At 43.4% G+C, this 18230-nt stretch overlaps 2 protein-coding genes across 7 annotated transcripts in view; one reads left to right on the top strand and one right to left on the bottom strand.

The window, feature by feature from the left end:
* The window catches only part of ELMO1 (engulfment and cell motility 1), a 521237-nt gene that overhangs the window by 451388 nt on the left and 51619 nt on the right, over positions 1-18230 (bottom strand). The window lies entirely within an intron of this gene.
* LOC116875790 (40S ribosomal protein S21-like) lies at positions 5929-6192 on the top strand. The gene has a single exon (XM_032871517.1). The coding sequence runs from the start codon at positions 5944-5946 to the stop codon at positions 6190-6192; it is 249 nt and encodes an 82-aa protein (XP_032727408.1). The 5' UTR covers positions 5929-5943.

The raw sequence follows: 18230 nt of genomic DNA, 5'->3' as shown, positions 1-18230 counted from the left end.
GAGGAGCTAATCTGGCCCTAGTCCAGTTTCACCCAGCTTTTCCCAAGAGCTCTAGTTTTATTATACCCTGAGATCACATTTAAAATATTTAACACCACCACGGGGTCCACAATGACCAAGCATAAGGGACTCTGGCCATGACCAGTACACCAATGAGTCCTGGCTGAAGTCCAGCACGTTGGACACCCAAGAAGCCCAGGAAGGCAAGAGGAGGTAGGGGCAGAAAATGTGATATTATGCAACCATTTGTGTCTGAGTGTATTTGTGTCTGAGTGAGAGTATCAGCAGCCGGCTCCCATTTCTTCATGTTGTCCAAGAACTTATTAATACATTTTTGGAAGTCTTGCAAAAAGCTGAGTATACTATATCTGAGGCATCCTTACCACTTGCCAGATAAAGGGAACATTAATCACTTTTTTAAAAAAAATCTAGAACTTCTACTAAGTAATGTTTGGTTCTTTGTTCCTGTCTCCCTGATTATCTCCTCTCCTTGGAAGCAAAGCAGTATGCAAAAGCACACACAATCACATCTTAACAGGTTACTCCTTTCTCGGCTAAAAAAACAAACAAACAAAAAAAAAAAAGAAAGAAAGAAAAACAACAAAAAAAACTTGTTAACTGAAAAAGAGAAGCCTTCCTGTGTTTAGGAACCCATAAACAGATATCAAATGCTTCCTAGCCAAAGAGCTGATTCACGCAGCTCAAGAGGGAAGGGCTGAACCCCTTAGCAAAGGTTTAGGATTATACCTCTGATCAAAGCCCTGACCCCATGTTCACTGTTTTTTAAGCATTTTTCATTTATCCAAGATCAAAAAGTTGCAAGAAATCTGTGAACTTGTAATTCACAGCATCTCTTACTTACCCATTAGTTTAAAAATCTCTGTATCCACAGGATGTGGCGGGCCTTACAAGTTTCAAAAAAGGGAAACTGCCAGACCAAGCCTCTGGCCTTTGGTGGACAAAGATAAAGCACTAGAAGCAGATCTTCGACTGGGGGTGAGTCAACACAGCGGCCTCTCACAGTCATGCAAATGAAGGGTAACCGGTGCTTGGGAGGAGGAGGAGTGACCTTTCCTGACCTGAGCAGGGTTTCCCCTTCTAACACTCCGTGATAGGCAGAGTGGATCAATGACGAGAAGGTGGATATATTTGCATAAGGATAGAGGACCTCTCCTCTACCCACGGAAAAAAGGGATCCAGAATCCCTCTCTTAGGACATTCAATTTAATTAGACCCTGACGGGCTGGGTTTGTCCTGACAGAAAAGGAAACCTGGAGTGTGAAGGGATTAATTCACAGTCCACCAAAGTGGTATTAAAATTACTTTAAACTGAAAACATCAGAACAATCAGCAGCCACAGAAAGAAAATTATCTAAACTTAAGCAGACACTCCAGCAAATCCATCCTCCACTGACACGGACTCCTCCCCCACCCCCCCTCTTCTCTGACTTGAGGGAGAAGACTGACCCTTAGCACCAGGAAGTGTGAATTCAGCTGTTCATTAGCATCAAAAAGCCCAACAGAACTTTCCATACTTTCCCACTGAAGCTCTGAACATCTTTTTTATTAGTTGGTACCTAAAACTTTACTTCAGCAAGTTACCCAATATTGAGTACTTCTGTGAGCACAGGTAGATAAATACCTTCCTTTTTGCCTGTTAATCTATTGTCAGTAAAATGGCAGGACCCAGACCTTTTGAAGCTAAGTGGGGAGAGGAACATTTCCCTCCCAACAGATCCCAAAGACAGGAGAAGTCAGAAGTCTAACCCAAGTTCAAAGCAAGGATCTGGAGAAAACTCCCACAAAACCAGTCATGCTGGCCTGGGGGTCCTGCACTGAAGGGCACTGAAGAGCCACATCCTTGGAAGGTCAATGTCAGAGTGCCCCTGGTGGCCTGTGTAGGCACCTGGACCAGATACTAGGTGCCGCCCCCAGTTCTGTTTCTCCTGGACAACCTGAAGCAGATCTAAAACCTGGACCAGGAAAACTGCTCCTTTGTGGATAGTGGCAGAACCAAAGAGATGGGGCATTAACTGGCTTCCAATTAATGTGTGCAAAAGAATGCTATGGAAAATGAAAGAATAATAACCAGATTTGAATGCCAATATGCACAAACCCACAGAGAAAAACACAGGGGGAGAAAAAAAAATTATTTTAAAAATTGCTATTGCCAATAAAATAAAAGGGGGGGGACTAAAGTTTACAAATGGTCTTTTATGTACACCTAACTTAACACCTAATAAATTCTTCACTCTGCTCACCATGAAGTTTCTCCTTCAACATTGCTCTTTTTCAGAAAAGGGACCTCTATTCACACAACCTGAGAATCACTCCCCATAGCTCTTTTCTCATTCCATACATTCATATTCATCATTGAGACCAACAGATCTGACCTCCTAAATAGGTCAGATAGTCTCTCCCAGTCTTCTTCCACCTCCACTTTCACCATCACTTCTGCTGGGACTGCTGCAGTAGCTTCCTGACAGGTTGCTTGCATTCACTTGCTCCTCCCCCTCCACCCCCAATTTCATTCACTTCCTTCCTTAGGGTCTCTTGATGGATTTCCATTGCTCCTAAAATCCTGAACAGGACCTTATCTTGCCTCATTCTCTCCTTGTCCATTACTTTTAAGCCACTAAGGTCTTCCTATAAAGGGTCAGGCTCTATCCTACCTCATGTTCTACCTGGAAAATAGGAGATCGTCCATAAATATTTGCTGAATACTACTGAAATTAGCTATTATAAGCTCCATACTACCTACAATAGGATGACTATATGACCCAGTTTGTTTGACAGTCCTTGCTTTGACCCAATGAACCAGCACACTCTTCGATAAATTCTCACTTTCATTCCGGGCTATATGAGGAGTCGGATACACAGTCACCCTACCTATAAGGAAGCTGGAATTCAAAGAGATCACATAAAGAATCCATTCTCTCTCGTTGCAGTAGTTATGCTCTCTAAAGTCAATGGGAACACTTAGCAAATGCTAATTTTTGCTCCTAGGATTAGGTTCCTATGAGCCACTGGCCACATTTTTGTCAGCCAATCAATACATGATTTTGTTTTACATGTATTTCTGTTAAAGACATCTTATTTAATATATATTGCTGATTCACTGGCATTGAACTCATGACAGGATCACTGTAACATCTGCCTGACAAGCTTACCTAACACACACATTTTCTCTTAAGCAGAGCACAACCTTTTGCACTTAGGAGACCTTAGTGGGCAACGTGCTCACTGGACAGCTCGAAATTTTCAGTTTGCTGCACAACTGTGAATGACTGCAGAAGCACTGTAAGCACTGATGGAGAGTTATAAATAAATACAAGTACGTGAATTCACAAATATGAAATTCACAAATAGTGAGGGCTAGTGGAAGCTTATTTAAGGTTATACAGCTGCTGTAGAGGAAGGAAGGATCCCAGAGAGCATCCAATTTCATAATCTTTGTCCATTCATTAGATCAGTACTAACAAGAAAAGAAGTGCTCTTTCAAAAACAGTACCATTACTCTAGGTAGATTAGGTATAATGATTAAAATGCTTACATTTCCATTTTGTCAAAGTTCAGTAGATAATGCAGATGGAAAGAGGCAAAACTCTTCTTCATGAAGTGGACAAACATCTGTACAAAAGTACTCAATAATCCACAACTCTGTACCACTGAAAATTTAAATGGCAGGAAGTAGCTACTACTTCTTAATGACAATTCACAAGGGAACCCCAAGTTATTTATAATAATAGCAGGTGATTTCTCAATGCCACGTAGGCTCTGAGATTAACAAAAATAAGAATTTATGTGATTACAAACATTTTTAAGAGTCAAAGCTTGAACCATCTACAGACCAATGCCCAGGTAAATTTATACATAGAACATGAGAAAACAAGTAGTCTTGTCTCTTTCTAGACTACAGGGGTGGACAAAATCTTTGACAAGTTTCCAGCACTTGACCACTCTCACTATTCAGGAAGTGCCCTCTACAATGAATTTATCACTTCTTAGTAAATTTTTATGTCCTCTTTTAAAACACATTCAAAACAAGGAGACCAATCTGCAGGTTTATGAGCAGTATGAGTGAAATATTTTAAATTACACGTTAGTTTTCTATTCAATAATTTAAGACTATTTAAGGCTATTTAAGAATCAAGCATAAGAAAAATACTTCCCACTGGTCCACTTTATTCTAAGTGGCTCTCTTGGCATGTCAAGACTCACATTGCTCTGTTGATACAAGATGATGTTTGAAATGTTTTTAGCTAGTTGATAAAATATTAAAGGCAATCTCAGAAACACTTGCCTTACATCTAAAAAAAAAAAAACAAACAAGTCTTCTTCCTACCATTTAGAAAACACTAGTTTGGCGGGGGTGGGGGGTGAAATTCGGCAGAAAATAAACTAAACTCAGCTTAGAGTTCATAATTGGAAATAAATTAAGATTTACTTAAAAAATTCCAATAGGAATATGAAATATACCCTTTGCCCAGATTCCCCCGATGCTAACATTTTACTCCAGTAGATTTATCTCTTTTTCTTGTAATATTTCTGAACAGTGAAGGAGTTCAGAGTATGCCACCCCCAATATGTGCTGCTCTAGCATAAGGATTATTGTGAGCTGAAGGCAATTTTTAAAAGAGCAGACACAGGATGAGCTTTCTGTCCTCTGCCAATCTGCCTGAAAAAAGAACATAAATTTCCCCATAAAGGTGTCCCCTGCTTCCCAAACCAAGAAGAAGACAATCTTATCATGTAAGGTGGGGTGCCACGAAAATGCACCTGCACAAACAGGCCTCACTAAATTAACACTCATCTTCCTGTAGTTGCCCCACATATTCACCTTCCCATAGGTGCTACTCTTGAAAGCCCAAAACCCTTTTTGTCTTTATCACTTCTCTGAAACTTATTGTTTTGTTAAGAAGCTATATAAGCCGAAGTTCCAACCACCCCTTTGAGTTACACATCACTGAGTTTCTCCCATGTATATGCACGCTGCACTTGTTAATAGACTTCTGTTTTTCTCTCATTATTCCACCTTCTGTCAGTCTAATGTGCAGGGCCCATGCTGGAGAACCTGGAGGAATAGAGGAAATAAGCTTTTCCTCCTCCTGTACTATCTATGAGAAAGTTGCAAATGTGATGCTCTTTTTTCCTTAAACACTTCAATGTGTATTTCTGGAAATCACGAACATTCACTTACATAATCACAGCACAATTATCAAAATCAGGAAGTTAAAACTGATACGATACTATTAAATAATCTACAGGCTTTACTCAAATTTCACTAACTGTCACAATGATTTATCATAAAAGAACAGAGTTTATTTCTCTGGTCCAGCAGCTAATCAAGGTTCACTTAGTTCTTCAGTTCTTTTGTGTGTGTGACCTTGACATTTTTGAAAAGTAAGGTTAAATCTACAAAAGTTATTTTGTAGAATATCCCTTTATTTGGGTCTGTCTAATGTCTCTTTGCAGCGAGATGCTGGTAATGGATTTTTGGCAGAAATGTAACAGGAGTGGTGTCATACCTCATATCAAGAGGTAATGCAGTTGGTTTGTCCCATTGATGAGGGTATCAACTTTGAGTACTTCGTTATAATTCTATCTGCCCAGTGAGTTCATTTATGTTACAGGGCATCTGACACAAAAATTCTGAAATACTTCACAAATGAGTCTACTTACATAGTTTCAATGGCTTGTATTTTTTGTTATATTTTCAGAGTTTTTATTTGAGTTTTGATCTTTATTTTCTACCTATTTATTCCTTTTACTACCAAGTATAATGTTTCTACTACCTTCCATTTTAATCTTATAATGTGTTACAAGAAAAGTGTCTAATCAAAGATTATTTTAGGCACTTTAAATGATGTTGGTTTTGGCTGCCCGGGGAATGCTACGCTTCCTTTCTGTGCTCCTGGCAGTGGGAGCAGGTATGCCCTGGATATGCAGAAGGATGCTGGCAAATTCATGGACCTCCACATACCGCAAAAATACTCTGCCAGCAACCACATTATCATCGCCAAGGACCACGTGTCCATCCAGATGAACATGGATGAGGCTGACAAGGGGACAGGCAGGTTCAAAAGCCAATTTAAAACCTGTATCTGTGGGGCCATTAGCAGGATGGGTGAGTCAGAGGACTCCATCCTTCAACTGGCCAAGGCCGATGGAATGGTTTTGAAGAACTTCTGAGAGGATCACAGATGTGGAATATTTGTCATAAGTAATAATTCTCCAAATAAATAAATAAATAAAATGATGTCAGTTTTTGGTAAATTTTCAAATATATAGGTAGGGTGGGTTTTCAGGGGGTTCTTTTATATTTTACTTATGGTTTGTGTAGAATATGTTGCTTAGAGAATCCATGGAATGCCTATACCTATTTTGGTCACACAAACTGAAAACAAATGCACACAAATCATATGCCCATATACACACTGTCTCAGTACATTTGGGCTGTTGTAACAAAGAACCACGGACTGGCTGGCTTATATAAGCAAAAGAAATTTATTTCTCACAGTCTGAAAACTGGAAGTCCAAGGTCATGCTGCCAGCATGGTTGGATTTCTAGTGAGACCCTCCTCCTGGTTGCAGACTGTCTACTTCTCCTTTTCATCAACACATGGCAGAAAGAAAAAAGTGAGCTATCTCTCTGGACTCTTCTTCTAAGAGCACATACCCCATTCAAGAGGGCAGAGTCCTCCCACATAACCACCTCCCAAAGGCCCCAAACCTCATAATGCCATCACACTGGGGATTAACTTTCAACATATGAATTTTGGAGGGACACAACCATTTAGTCCATAACACACATTTAATTACTTATGTTCAAAGAGATTAATGAAATGATACAGATGCAAATAAAAAGCACCAGTCATTAGAAAAGATACAATATTTATAAACAAGAGTGATGAAAATAATTAGATTGCAGGAAAAGGAAATTCATTTTTCAGAAAAACACTAAATTCTAGATCTACTCGAAAGCCTGCCTCAGAAATTTGACCCTGACAAACTACTTCTTTTACTGTAATCTGTAATAAAACTATCAAGGATTGCACACGCATAAAAAGACATGAACGCAAATGAACACAAAATTGTTTGAACTTGCGGTCTTGTTGAAATAACACTGCAGATATCATACTGAAAAATATACAGAATTATTTGAAGGGTAAAAAGTACATATTCTATACTTTGTTTTGAAGTTCTAAATATAGCTAACACTGCCAAGGAACTGGTTTAATATTTTTCCAGCAGCAAACATGTAAGCTTCCTTGGACAGTGCCTGAAAATCTACCTCTTAGCTGTCCTCACTGGGACTCAGGCATCCTTGGCCCACCACAGTCAATTCTCCAGGATAATCCATTTAAGACATAGATCAGATCATGTCACTGCCGTGCCCAAAACCTTGCATCACATCACACTTAAAAAACATTCCAAGCCATATTTATATCCTGTCGGCCTCTACGTTCTAGCCTCCACCCATCTCTGCACTTCTTTTCCTGCCCCCCTCCAGTCCAGCTATATTGGCCCTCTGTTCTCCAGCACACCAAGCACAGGGCTGCTCCTCTGCCTGGAACATCCCCCCCACCCCCACCACCAAATTCCCCTGTGGCTTGTTCCCTGTCTTTACTCGGGTTCTAATGTTGCCTCCTTGGGGAAGCCTGCCTTGATCCCTAAGCACAACAGTGCCCTGTCCTTCCCCACTTGCTTCCCATACATTCTTTTCTTACTGGTGCTCCTCAAAATCTGACATTATTTCAGATATCTGTTTGCTTGTTTATGTTCTGGATTCTTCACTAGGAAAGAAGCTTCAGGTGAGCATGAGTGTTTGGCTTTCCACCATATTCCATCTAGAAGACAGCCCAGCACATATTGACACCTACTAAATATGTGTTGAATGAAGCACTGAAGGAGGGCTTAGGCTTTCACATGACAAAATGCACACACAGATACACACATATGTAGAGAATATGGAGGGTGGCAACTCTGTCTTTGCGTCAGAATGGCCTGGAGAGCTTGAAACTGCACACACCAGGTCCAGCCCCTGGAGATCTGGATTCGGCAGGCATGACCAGGCTAAATTCTGATTCAGAGCCAGAAGTCAGATGTCTCTTACAAGAGGCTGAGCTACCTATTAACTGAAGATTGAGGCTCCTCCTCTTCTGGAGAGTTCCGGGGCAGTGTTTCAGATGCCGTGCTTTAGCCACCCACTCTTGGCTATGAATGACCACCTAGAAAAGCCGTGCCTGCAGCCCACAGTGGGATGAGCCACAGTGACCTCATCCTCGGCCTGGAGCCCACTTCCTTAAGGAATAAACATACTCTCTTAACCAATGTTTTTTATTTGTTGACAAGAGGGCATTGCACCAAGAACGCAGGTTTCCGTTGTTTTGGAAGCCAACTGAGTGTGCAGGAGGTTGGGGAGGGAAGGAGGAATAAAAAAGAGTCATCAAGGGATAGGTTTGGATGAAGGGCAACAGGTTGCAGGGATAGGCTGTTCTTGCCCTGGGAGACTCACTGAGAAGAGGATCACAGGGTGTCCTGACTGGTTTACCAATAGTCTTTAATGCTTATCTCCCAGACCCTGGACTCAGCGCATCTCACTGAACCCTCTAATTTATTTACAGACTAAATGTCCATGTTTCCCAGAATCCCCATGTTGAAACCTAATTCCCAGTGTGATGGTATTTGGAGATAGGGGTCTTTGGGGGGTGATCAGGTCATGAGGGAGGAGCCCACATGAATGGGATTAGTGCCCTTATAAAAGAGACCCGAGACAGCTCCCTTGGCCCCTCCACCACGTGAGGACACAGCAAGAAGAGGAACCAGGAAATGGGCTCTCACCAGACACCAAATATGCAGACGCCTTGTTCTTAAGACTTCCCAGGCTCCAGACTGTGAGAAATAAGTCTGTGTTGTTTAAAAACCACCCAATCTATCGTATTCTGTTATAGCAGTCTGAGCTAAGACACCTCACAGCAGTCTGGTGAGGTGCTACCTACACAGACTGTGTAGCAACCTACACAGACTACTGGTAGTCATTATAATCCCTACTGTATAAATGAGTAAGCCACAGTATAGAGCCACTAGGTAAGGGGAAGAGCCAGGGTTCAAACCCAGCTCTTTGGCTTCAATGAGGGATCTACCACCTCCTGCTGAATTGTGGCTGGTGCCTCTATCTCCCAGCCTCCCACCCCCCAACATACACTTAGCCAGTGTAGCCCTTGCTTCCTTCAACAATTCCTGACCCTGCATGTGCATTAGAATCACCTAGAGAACTTTCAGAGGAAATACTTGAGTCCTACTCCCAGAGATTCTAATTAATTAGGTAATGCCTAGGCATTAGTACTTTTTTAAGTTTCCTAGATAATTCCTTTGTACAACTAGAGTTAGAAACCACTGTTCCAGGTCAATGAGAAGAAAGGCCAGGCCTCAGTGGAAGTACCACAAACAGCATATACAATGAAGGAATGCCCAATTCAGAAGAAATCAGTGAGTAGCTTGGCTAAGAAGCTTCTAGAGCTCGGGATGTATGGTTCTAGCCCATCCTGAAAAGAAGCCTGAGGTATTGAGCTCAAGTCTAGAATGGCAAAGACTGTTAGGGCTACCACAACAAAGCACCACAAACGGAGTGACTTAACCAACAAAAATATGTTGCCTCACAGTTCTGGGGCTAGAAGTCCAAGATTAAGGTATGGGCTAAGCCATACTCCCTCTGAAGGTGCTCAGGAAAGACCTACTCCAGGGGTGCCTCCGAGTTACCAATAGTTCCTTAACTTGTGACCACATAACTCCAGCTTCCGATGACACTGTCCTACAGTGTGCATGTGTCTATGTCTGAATCCTCCCTTTATTAAGGGCCCCAGTCATAATGGATTAGGGCTTACCCTCCTCAGTATAACCTCATCTTAACTAATCACATCTATAAGGACCTTATTGCAAAATAAGGTCACATTCTGAGGTACTGGGGGCAAGGGGAAGACTCTAGCCTATGTCTTCTGGGAGGGACACAATTAAACCCATAATAGGCAGGTAGAGCCAAACGTTGAGGCAGCGTGCCCCAAGGACACACTGAGGAACATATTCCTGAGCCAGATGCCCACTTCACTCACTGTCCTGACAATTTACAACATGCGTGTATACACGTTCAAGGCCCAGAAAAGTCCTTCAGTAAAGCAATCTGTCGGCTCTGTTTATCCAAATCTACTTGAACGTAAAACTGTTTCCACCTCGCACCTGTTTAGGAAACCCCACAACCGTCTATGTGTGGAGGAACCATGGTGAATTCAAACCTCATATGAGCGTGAGAGTACCCAGCACCCAGGAGCAGACCATCTGATATGGAGGCCGTGGGGCTTTCCTTGAGGAAACACCTGCAGAAACTAGAAACAAAAGGTGAATGATCATGAACTGCCTTTTTTTACAGTACAGTAATAAGCAATCCTGGGTCTTATGCCACCTTCTCTGTGGCCGACTTTTTATAATACGCTAATTCATCTCACAGAGTGCCATTTCAGCCCTCTGGGGAGTTGAGCTTGGGGTACAGGAATAGTATAATTTCAGGTAGGACATGTTGTAGCCAGAGGAACCTAATGTCATCCTGGGTCCCCATCGATATTGAGCGGCTTCCTGGAACTACATGAAAGCTGGAGAAAGTTAATCGGGCCTTCTTTACCTCCCTCTCCCATCAGGAATCCACTCCGAACATGACACAGTACCTCCGTTAGAGACCACAGAAAATACAGCTGCCACCTGCTCAACACAAAATACATCCCAGATTGGGAAAAGCTGACTTGAAGGCACACACAAGATAATCTAACACACAGTGTGGCTTCTAAAAATGAAACCATGTAATTCACATATTTTTGAGGCAAGATTTTGCTCAAACACTTCCTTGAACATAGGGAACCATGGGCCATTTCAAAACTGAAAGGCTTATGTTTTTCAGGTTTTCACTTTTGAGCAAACTAGACTTTCTAAACTTTTAATTCAAGAAAGAAATTACAATGCACACCAAAGCAGTACTTTCCCCAGCAACAAATTAGAGAGGGCTAATTTGTGGGCACAGCCATGCCCTGTTATCTGTACCTTGTCACTTTAATTTAGCATACCCAAAACCTCATCATTCCTTTCATTTTTTTACTTCTCCACATAGAATTTTAGCCTTCATGCTGGGTTTCAAAGAGTCCAAAATAAAACCAACCCACATTAAGCAAAACAGCCACATAAGGCCTTTCCTTTATGTGTGGAGAAAAAGACTTTCAAAGTTCAGAAGAAGGATTTTTTTTTTTAAAGCACAAAGTAGTCTTGGTAATGTTTTTAAAGATCTATTTTAAAACATTCAGTTTTTTTCCCTCCATTGTGCTGACGTGCATGTGGACAGACATGTGGATTTCCTCTAACAGAAGCAACAAAGTTGTTACTTGAAACCTGTACATTTCAATCCCTTGCTAAAACATCTCCCCTGTACAAGAGTCTGGAAGAGCCACAAACTGTCAAACTAGGAGACACACTTTCCATCCTCCTGCCCTGTGGAGCTTTAACAGACAAGGATGACAGCATGAGCTCAGGGGACATGCTGGTCTCCAGATCCTCAATATCCTGCTCTTAACAATAGCGAATCCAGCCATCCTTCGAGCATAGGAAACAGACTGTCGAAGAGTGGCAGAACCGAATGCTACCGCCTTCACCTACGGGCGGTCATAAAGCATGAAATAGAAGTGTCCCCCCAAATCCTTTATTAATGCTCTGGCACCTGCTATCCTCATCAGGAAGAACCATTCTCTGAAACAAAAAATAATTATTGTAAACAGAAATACATGTCTTCCACAACCTCGTACGTGTCACTCGGCTTCCACAATCTCCTGGCTGTCCCCATCCCACCTGACTCTCCATCCTTTTGGAATGCACAGCAGATTCCCCAGCACTCTCACCTCGCAAGGAGCAGAAAGCGTTAAGTATGCATCACCTGTGCTCTCATTCTGTAAATCATTTGGTTAGAAATACTAGTCACTGGGGATGGTTGTGTATCGGCCATCACAGTGGCAAGTTGTAAAAATGCACCACAGACAGGGAAATGCAGACTCTTTGGAAACTCAAGTGGTAATTGGAATTCAGAGCTAGGGCCCTGCCATAAATCTGTACTTTGCAGCTGTCATTGGGAGTAGAAGTCTGCCTCTTGACGGAGCAGAGACCCGAAGCCCATTCCAGGGAGCGCTTCCTTACACAGCTGTCAGCCTCACCACTTGCAAGAGGAGGGATCAGTTTCACACCCCGCCCATGCCCCCCTCGCCGAGGGGAATGCCTGGCAGAGCTGGGAAAGGCAGAACTCTTTCCAGCACATAGGAAATCTGACAGAGGTATAGCTTAGGAGGGTACCCTAAGGATCACATTTCTTGACACAGCCTGCCTTTATTTTATTATTATTCTCTGACTCCCAGATGCAAGGAGGCCCAGGGACAGAATGAAAGTGAAAGTTATAGGTCCCTCAGCCAACCTCAGGGCCTACCTGCTTTGAATAGCATGTTTCAGGTGATTCTATTTCTAATCCTTTCTCTGGGCCACAGAGTTTGATACTCATCGCAGCCCCTGACCCGGTTTAAAAAAAAAAAAAAAAATCAAACAGATGGTAAAAACTAGTGCCAGAATTCATGCGGGGCTTTCAGTTTTGCTTTGTTTGCAAATGGAAACCAAGTCGGCTCCTAGAGCCTTGCAGACACTCACCACCTTGCCCCCAGTCTCTTGTGTCTGCGCACCTGGTGACCCTGTGGTCACGTGAGAGGACACTGTGTTTGCAGACATCCCCCACAGATCACAGATGGCCATGCCAGGGCTCAGCAGCCGACCTGGTGACTGTATAGATGCTGCTTCCCCACCCCCAACTGAACGTGGGGTTCAATTTCCCATGGTATGGAAACGCCAAAGCAGGCATGTTCTGGTTATCATTTCTTTCTTTTTTTTTTTTAATATTTTATTTATTTGACAGAGGGAGAGAGATCACAAGTAGGCAGAGAGCCAGGCAGAGGGGGAGGAGGGAAGCAGGCTCCCTGCTGAGCAGAGAGCCCGACTTGGGGCTCTATTCCAGGACCCTGAGACCATGAACTGAGCTGAAGCAGAGGCTTAACCCACTGAGACACCCAGGTGCACCTGATTATCATTTCTAAAGGCATTTGTGTGAAGGCCTTATCATGGCATGGGAAGAGGAGAAAACAAAATATAAAATTACACTACATTGAAGACCCTTACCTTGGATGAGTGTAAGCCAATCCATATATGTATATGCTCTTTCTCAGCAAAAATCACAACTGCCTTCTAACCGTCCTTTGAAGAACCCGGGATGCACGCCTGAAAGCACCCAGCCCTTCATCACTCACAGAAGGACCCAGACTCTTTTTGGCTGGTCCCTCCCTGACGAGCTGTACAGAACCACTGCTTCTCTCTGTGGGCTCACGTGCATTCCAGATTTCAGGCAGCTCTTCAAAAACCAGCTCTGGCACTCAAAAGCCTCAATCAAGGCTGGGCAACCTCAGGCAACACCCACCCAGAGACAAGTGGCTTTTACATACGGAGCCGTTTGGAACCTTAAGTTCCAGAGCTAAGTACCCAGGGGTCTTAGAGTGCCCTGGCAGAGATGTGAGCACCTGTGCGAGAAGGAAGGGGGGATAGGAGGCCGGGGTGTCTCACGCCTCAGCTGCAGAAAGAGAGCTCTCGTCACCACACACACACAACAGTCAGCCCCACACGGACTGTGCTCCGAAATCTGAATACCTCCGGTTCACAGTGGAGGGGCACAGTGCTCTCAAAAGGGAAAAGTATCTATTTTGGCCAAATTTCCAAAAGTCTGCAACCTAGGGAAATTAAAGAACTCTAAAGATAACAAGATATTCCAAGAAGGTAAGCCTTTCTTTCTTTTTTTTTTTTTTAAAGTCTTTCCTTCCTTTTACATGGCTCCAGACTTTAAAAAAAAAAAAAACAAATAGCAAAAGGGAAGTTGCTATTCTAGAGTACAGCGTCTCTCTAGCCCAAGTTCCCACGTGGCTAGTTGTGGCAAGGGGGAGACCTCTAAGGCACTTGAATAAAGCAGCCTATTCCTCTGAGAGTGAACATATTGAACTAACCCAAGAGTCAACACAGAATCCTAGAGAGGCAACGGCATTTGAGAGTCCACAACCCGGCTGAGGCTATTACCATATCTAAAGCAAGAACCCATCAGCCAGATGCGGAGAGGTGGCCGACCATGAAAGCAGACAAAAATGGGAGTCTGGGCAGCCACCCAGCTCTACCCTGGGGAGTACAAGCCCCGCCACAGATTCGCACCTCCACGTCTCATTGCCAAGTGTGAGCTCCCCTCGAAGGATGCCTCCAGACCCTGATCGCACTGGCCAGCTCTCCTCATTGCAATTCCTTGCTCATCACCCAACGTCCGGGTTACCACCAGGCTTCCCTTGAAGTCCACTATACAAAGGAAATCTGCCCATCAAAGAGGGCCGGTGGCCTCGGTTACATTTCTCACAGTAAGTCACCATCAAATGGGCATCTTGCTCCCCAGTCGCTAGAAACCTGCCAATGGCGCTTACCCCTGGGAGGCAGCTCTGCTCTCCTGGAGGTGACAGTCTGTCTTTTGAGCCTGTTTTCAGGTAAGGTGACCTGCTGAGGGCTGTGGGGGAGACGATGACACAGGATGCACACTGGCTCTCAGCCATGCCCCTCAACTTCATCACCACTTCACTTCCAGTTCAGCTCAAGGAAAACCAAGCCCTTCTTCTGCACAGTTCCATCACCATAAATACACCAAGAGTCCAATCTCATGAGGTCAACCTGTCCGTGGGAACAAGTCCAAGTTTGTCTATTGACTTTTTTTCTTTAAAAAATGTCTTATTGGGGGACGCCTGGGTGGCTCACTCAGTAGAGTCCAACTCTTGATTTCGGCTCAGGTCATGATCTCAAAGTGGTGAGATCCAGCCCGGCCTCAGTCTCCTCGTTCAGCTGCAAGTCTGAGTCTCCCTCTGCCCCTCCCCCTCCACACCTGCGTGTGCCCGCTCTCTCAAATAAATAACTTTTTTTTTTAAAGATTTTATTTATTTATTTGACAGACAGAGATAACAAGTAGACAGAGAGGCAGGCAGAGAGAGGAGGGGAAGCAGGCTCCCTGCTGAGCAGAGAGCCCGGATGTGGGGCTCGATCCCAGAACCCTGGGATCATGACCTGAGCCGAAGGCAGAGGCTTTAACCCACTGAGCCACCCAGGTGCCCCTTAAATAAATTTTTAAAAATTTATTTTGCAGTGATCTCAAATTTACAAAAAAAAAAAAAAAAAGCAACTATATAATATCCTTCTTTCTCTCTTTAGCATTTGAAAGTAACTCACCAACCCCAAGCTCACCACTCCCTGATGCTTCCCTAATGCTTTGGTGTGTATTTCCTACAGTTATAACCCTTCTCCTCCACAGCCACAACAGAAACATCAACATCAGGAAATTAACATGTAATACATGTTACATTTGCTCCTTGGACCACAAGGATGTACCCAAAAATGTACTTTATAGCAAAAGGATCAGGTTCAGAATCACCAGGTACTTTTAAGTTGTTACGTCTCCTTGGTCTCCTTCACCCTAAAACACCTCCCTAGGTCTTCCCTTGATTTTTCTGACCTTGGCGGTTTCTGAAATTACAGGCTGTTTATTTTGTATGAAGTCCTTCAGTTTGGCTTTGTCTGATGCTTCCTGTGATTAGAGTCAGGTTATGAGTTTTTGGCAGGAAAATCACGGAAAAGTGAAGCTGCATCCTTTTCCTTGCATGTTACCAGGTGGTGCCTGATTTTGATTTGTCCCATTGCTGGTGATGTTTATTTTTTTCCCCCAACTTGGGTTTGTTTTTTTGGTTTTTGTTTTTTGGGTTTTTTTTGGTGGGTTTTGTTGTTGTTGTTTGTTTTTGGTTTGTTTGTGGGGTTTTTGGTGGTGGTGGTCAAATCCCCACATGTCCGTGAAGACTGTCTGCCCACCCCAAAGTCAGGCTGACCTAGGGAGGGCTTAACCCTCTCTGCTCCAGTGTACCTGCCTCCTCCTTGGAGGGCACTGTAGTGACAGTAATGACAGCTGATTTATACAGATGCATTTATATAAAGAGATGGGATAAAGAAGAAAAAAGAAGAAGAAGAAGAGATGACATGGCTTTTGTGGCTGAACAACAGAAGATCTTAGATCCTCCTCACGCAAATTCTCCAGAGCTAAATGCAGGTTAGTTGCATTAAGTTTTTTCACCTATTCGTTCATTCAAGCCACAGACATTTCTGGGGAGCCTCTCCCTGTTAAGCACAGGGACACCCAGCCCCTAGGGGACAGCATGGTCTCTTACAGCAATGTTACAAAGAAACAGCTACAGCGCAGTGGTGAGAAGGAGATGCTTGACCCAGGCCAGGCTGAGAGGGAAGCTGTCCAGCACAGGAATGGCTGGCTCAGCAAGGTCTGCACGTTCCGCCTGAAAGCCAGTATAAGCAGATGGCAGATCAGACTGGTACAAAGGTGAACTCCAGGAGAGGGGAGACTGGAGAACGAGGGGGACGGGGGCTGGGCCAGAAAGGCTTTGGATGCTCAGCAAGTCCGTAAGCCCTGGGAAACCACTGAAGGGTTTCAAGCCAACTGGCAAGATCATATGGGTATTTTTACAACATTGAGAGGAACCCATTTATGGAGAGGAAGAAGCAGGGAACAGAGGGAAGGACATATGTTAGGAGACCACTGAAGTCATCTTCAGACCAGAGGGCAAGGAGGGTTCATCCGGGGCAGGAATGGTGCAGAGGAAACAGGGGCAGATTCTTTAGAAGCACAGAATGCAATATCTACAGGATTTTGCAGGCATGTGAGAAGTGGAGGAGAGAAAAGAATCAGGAGTGCCCAGAGGGCTTCTGGATTAAATGGTTGGGAGTGGGGATACTTGTAATCAGGATCCAGAATGTAACAACAGTAGGTGTTGCTGATTCAGCACTTCCAAGCACAAAACCAATTTCCCAACCTCTAATCTGGAATCCCAGGGAAGTTACACTCAAGCCAGTCGGTAGAGTATTTCAAGGACAGAGTTTGCTGCTAAAGATGGATAGCAGGCATGCAGTTACAGCCCTAGCACGTTAATTATATTTGAGCTCCTAATGTTACCTGTTGCAGTGACTTCTGTGGGCATAGCTGGGAGTGGTTTTACAGGAAGAAAGAGAGAGAGGTTTTAATACTTGTTCATCCCTGCTTCTCTCGCTACCACATACCACTTACGTCTCCCTAATCCCTCCCAGTGATTTTGGACTTGAAGCAGCATATTGTTGACTTAATTTCATAGCACGCCCTTCATGTACTTATTTTTAAGTAAAGTGAATTATAACCAATTTTTTTTTGAGAATTTTAGGAGAACCTTGAGAAAAAGTGAAAACACCCCATGGTGTTAAAAAGCTAAGCTTTGGAACGGTATGCTTCCATAGTGAAAGATGAAAACCCCATGTCTGCCGAGGGCCTAGAAGCAACCACAGTTCTTCTCCTCTCCCAACATTTTGGTTTTTGTTGTTGTTGTTATTGTTGTTGTTAGTGTAAAGCAAGCTACTTATTGTTTGCAACCCCTTCTCTCTGTATATCCAAGAAGTAAATATTCAAGTCTGAGGTAGGACATGGGGACTTTCCAAGTACAGTCCATCCAATTCTACAATTGCACAGACATTCTGCACATTTTCATTTTGACCCGTGGAGGAAAAAACACAACAGTCTCATAGTTGTTTTGTAAGTGATCTCAAACTTTTTCCTTCACCTATTTCTTCCTTCTATTTATCCATATTCTTTTGTGCACTGTATCAGGTCACACTTTTGTCATTGCTCTTCTCGCTGAGAAGCCCAGGACTCCTCAGAGTAACATGCTGAAGTTGATCTTGATTCACACAGACCTGGCCTCCCTTGGTGTCTCCACATTATCTTCACCTGAATGCTCTTGAGCCTGTTTCTTCCTAAGTACAGTTAGAGACAATGGTAAGCTCACCTAAGATTTATGTGAAGATTAAACTAAGTTCCATTATGCATATGACAAGGATTTTCTCCTTGAGCAAATTTTAGTCAGGCTCCTGAGTCCTCTGCTCAACTAAGCCCAAACATGACCTTCCACCTCTGTTCCTGTGGAGTCCAATTTTAGCAAGAGTCCTGCTAAATCAGCTTAAGAGATGCTTAAGTATCTGATGAATCAGCTTAAAGTATCTGATGAAAT

Source organism: Lontra canadensis, unplaced genomic scaffold, assembly GCF_010015895.1.
Source record: "Lontra canadensis isolate GAN:19392208 unplaced genomic scaffold, GSC_riverotter_1.0 scaffold2, whole genome shotgun sequence".
Lineage (NCBI taxonomy): Eukaryota > Metazoa > Chordata > Mammalia > Carnivora > Mustelidae > Lontra > Lontra canadensis.
Note: the sequence above shows the minus strand (reverse complement) of the source record. Positions and strands in the feature narration are given on the sequence as shown.

Coding starts and splice junctions, on each gene's coding strand:
- LOC116875790 (XM_032871517.1), top strand. CDS start 5,944: ATGCAGAAGGATGCTGGCAAATTCATGGACCTCCACATACCGCAAAAA.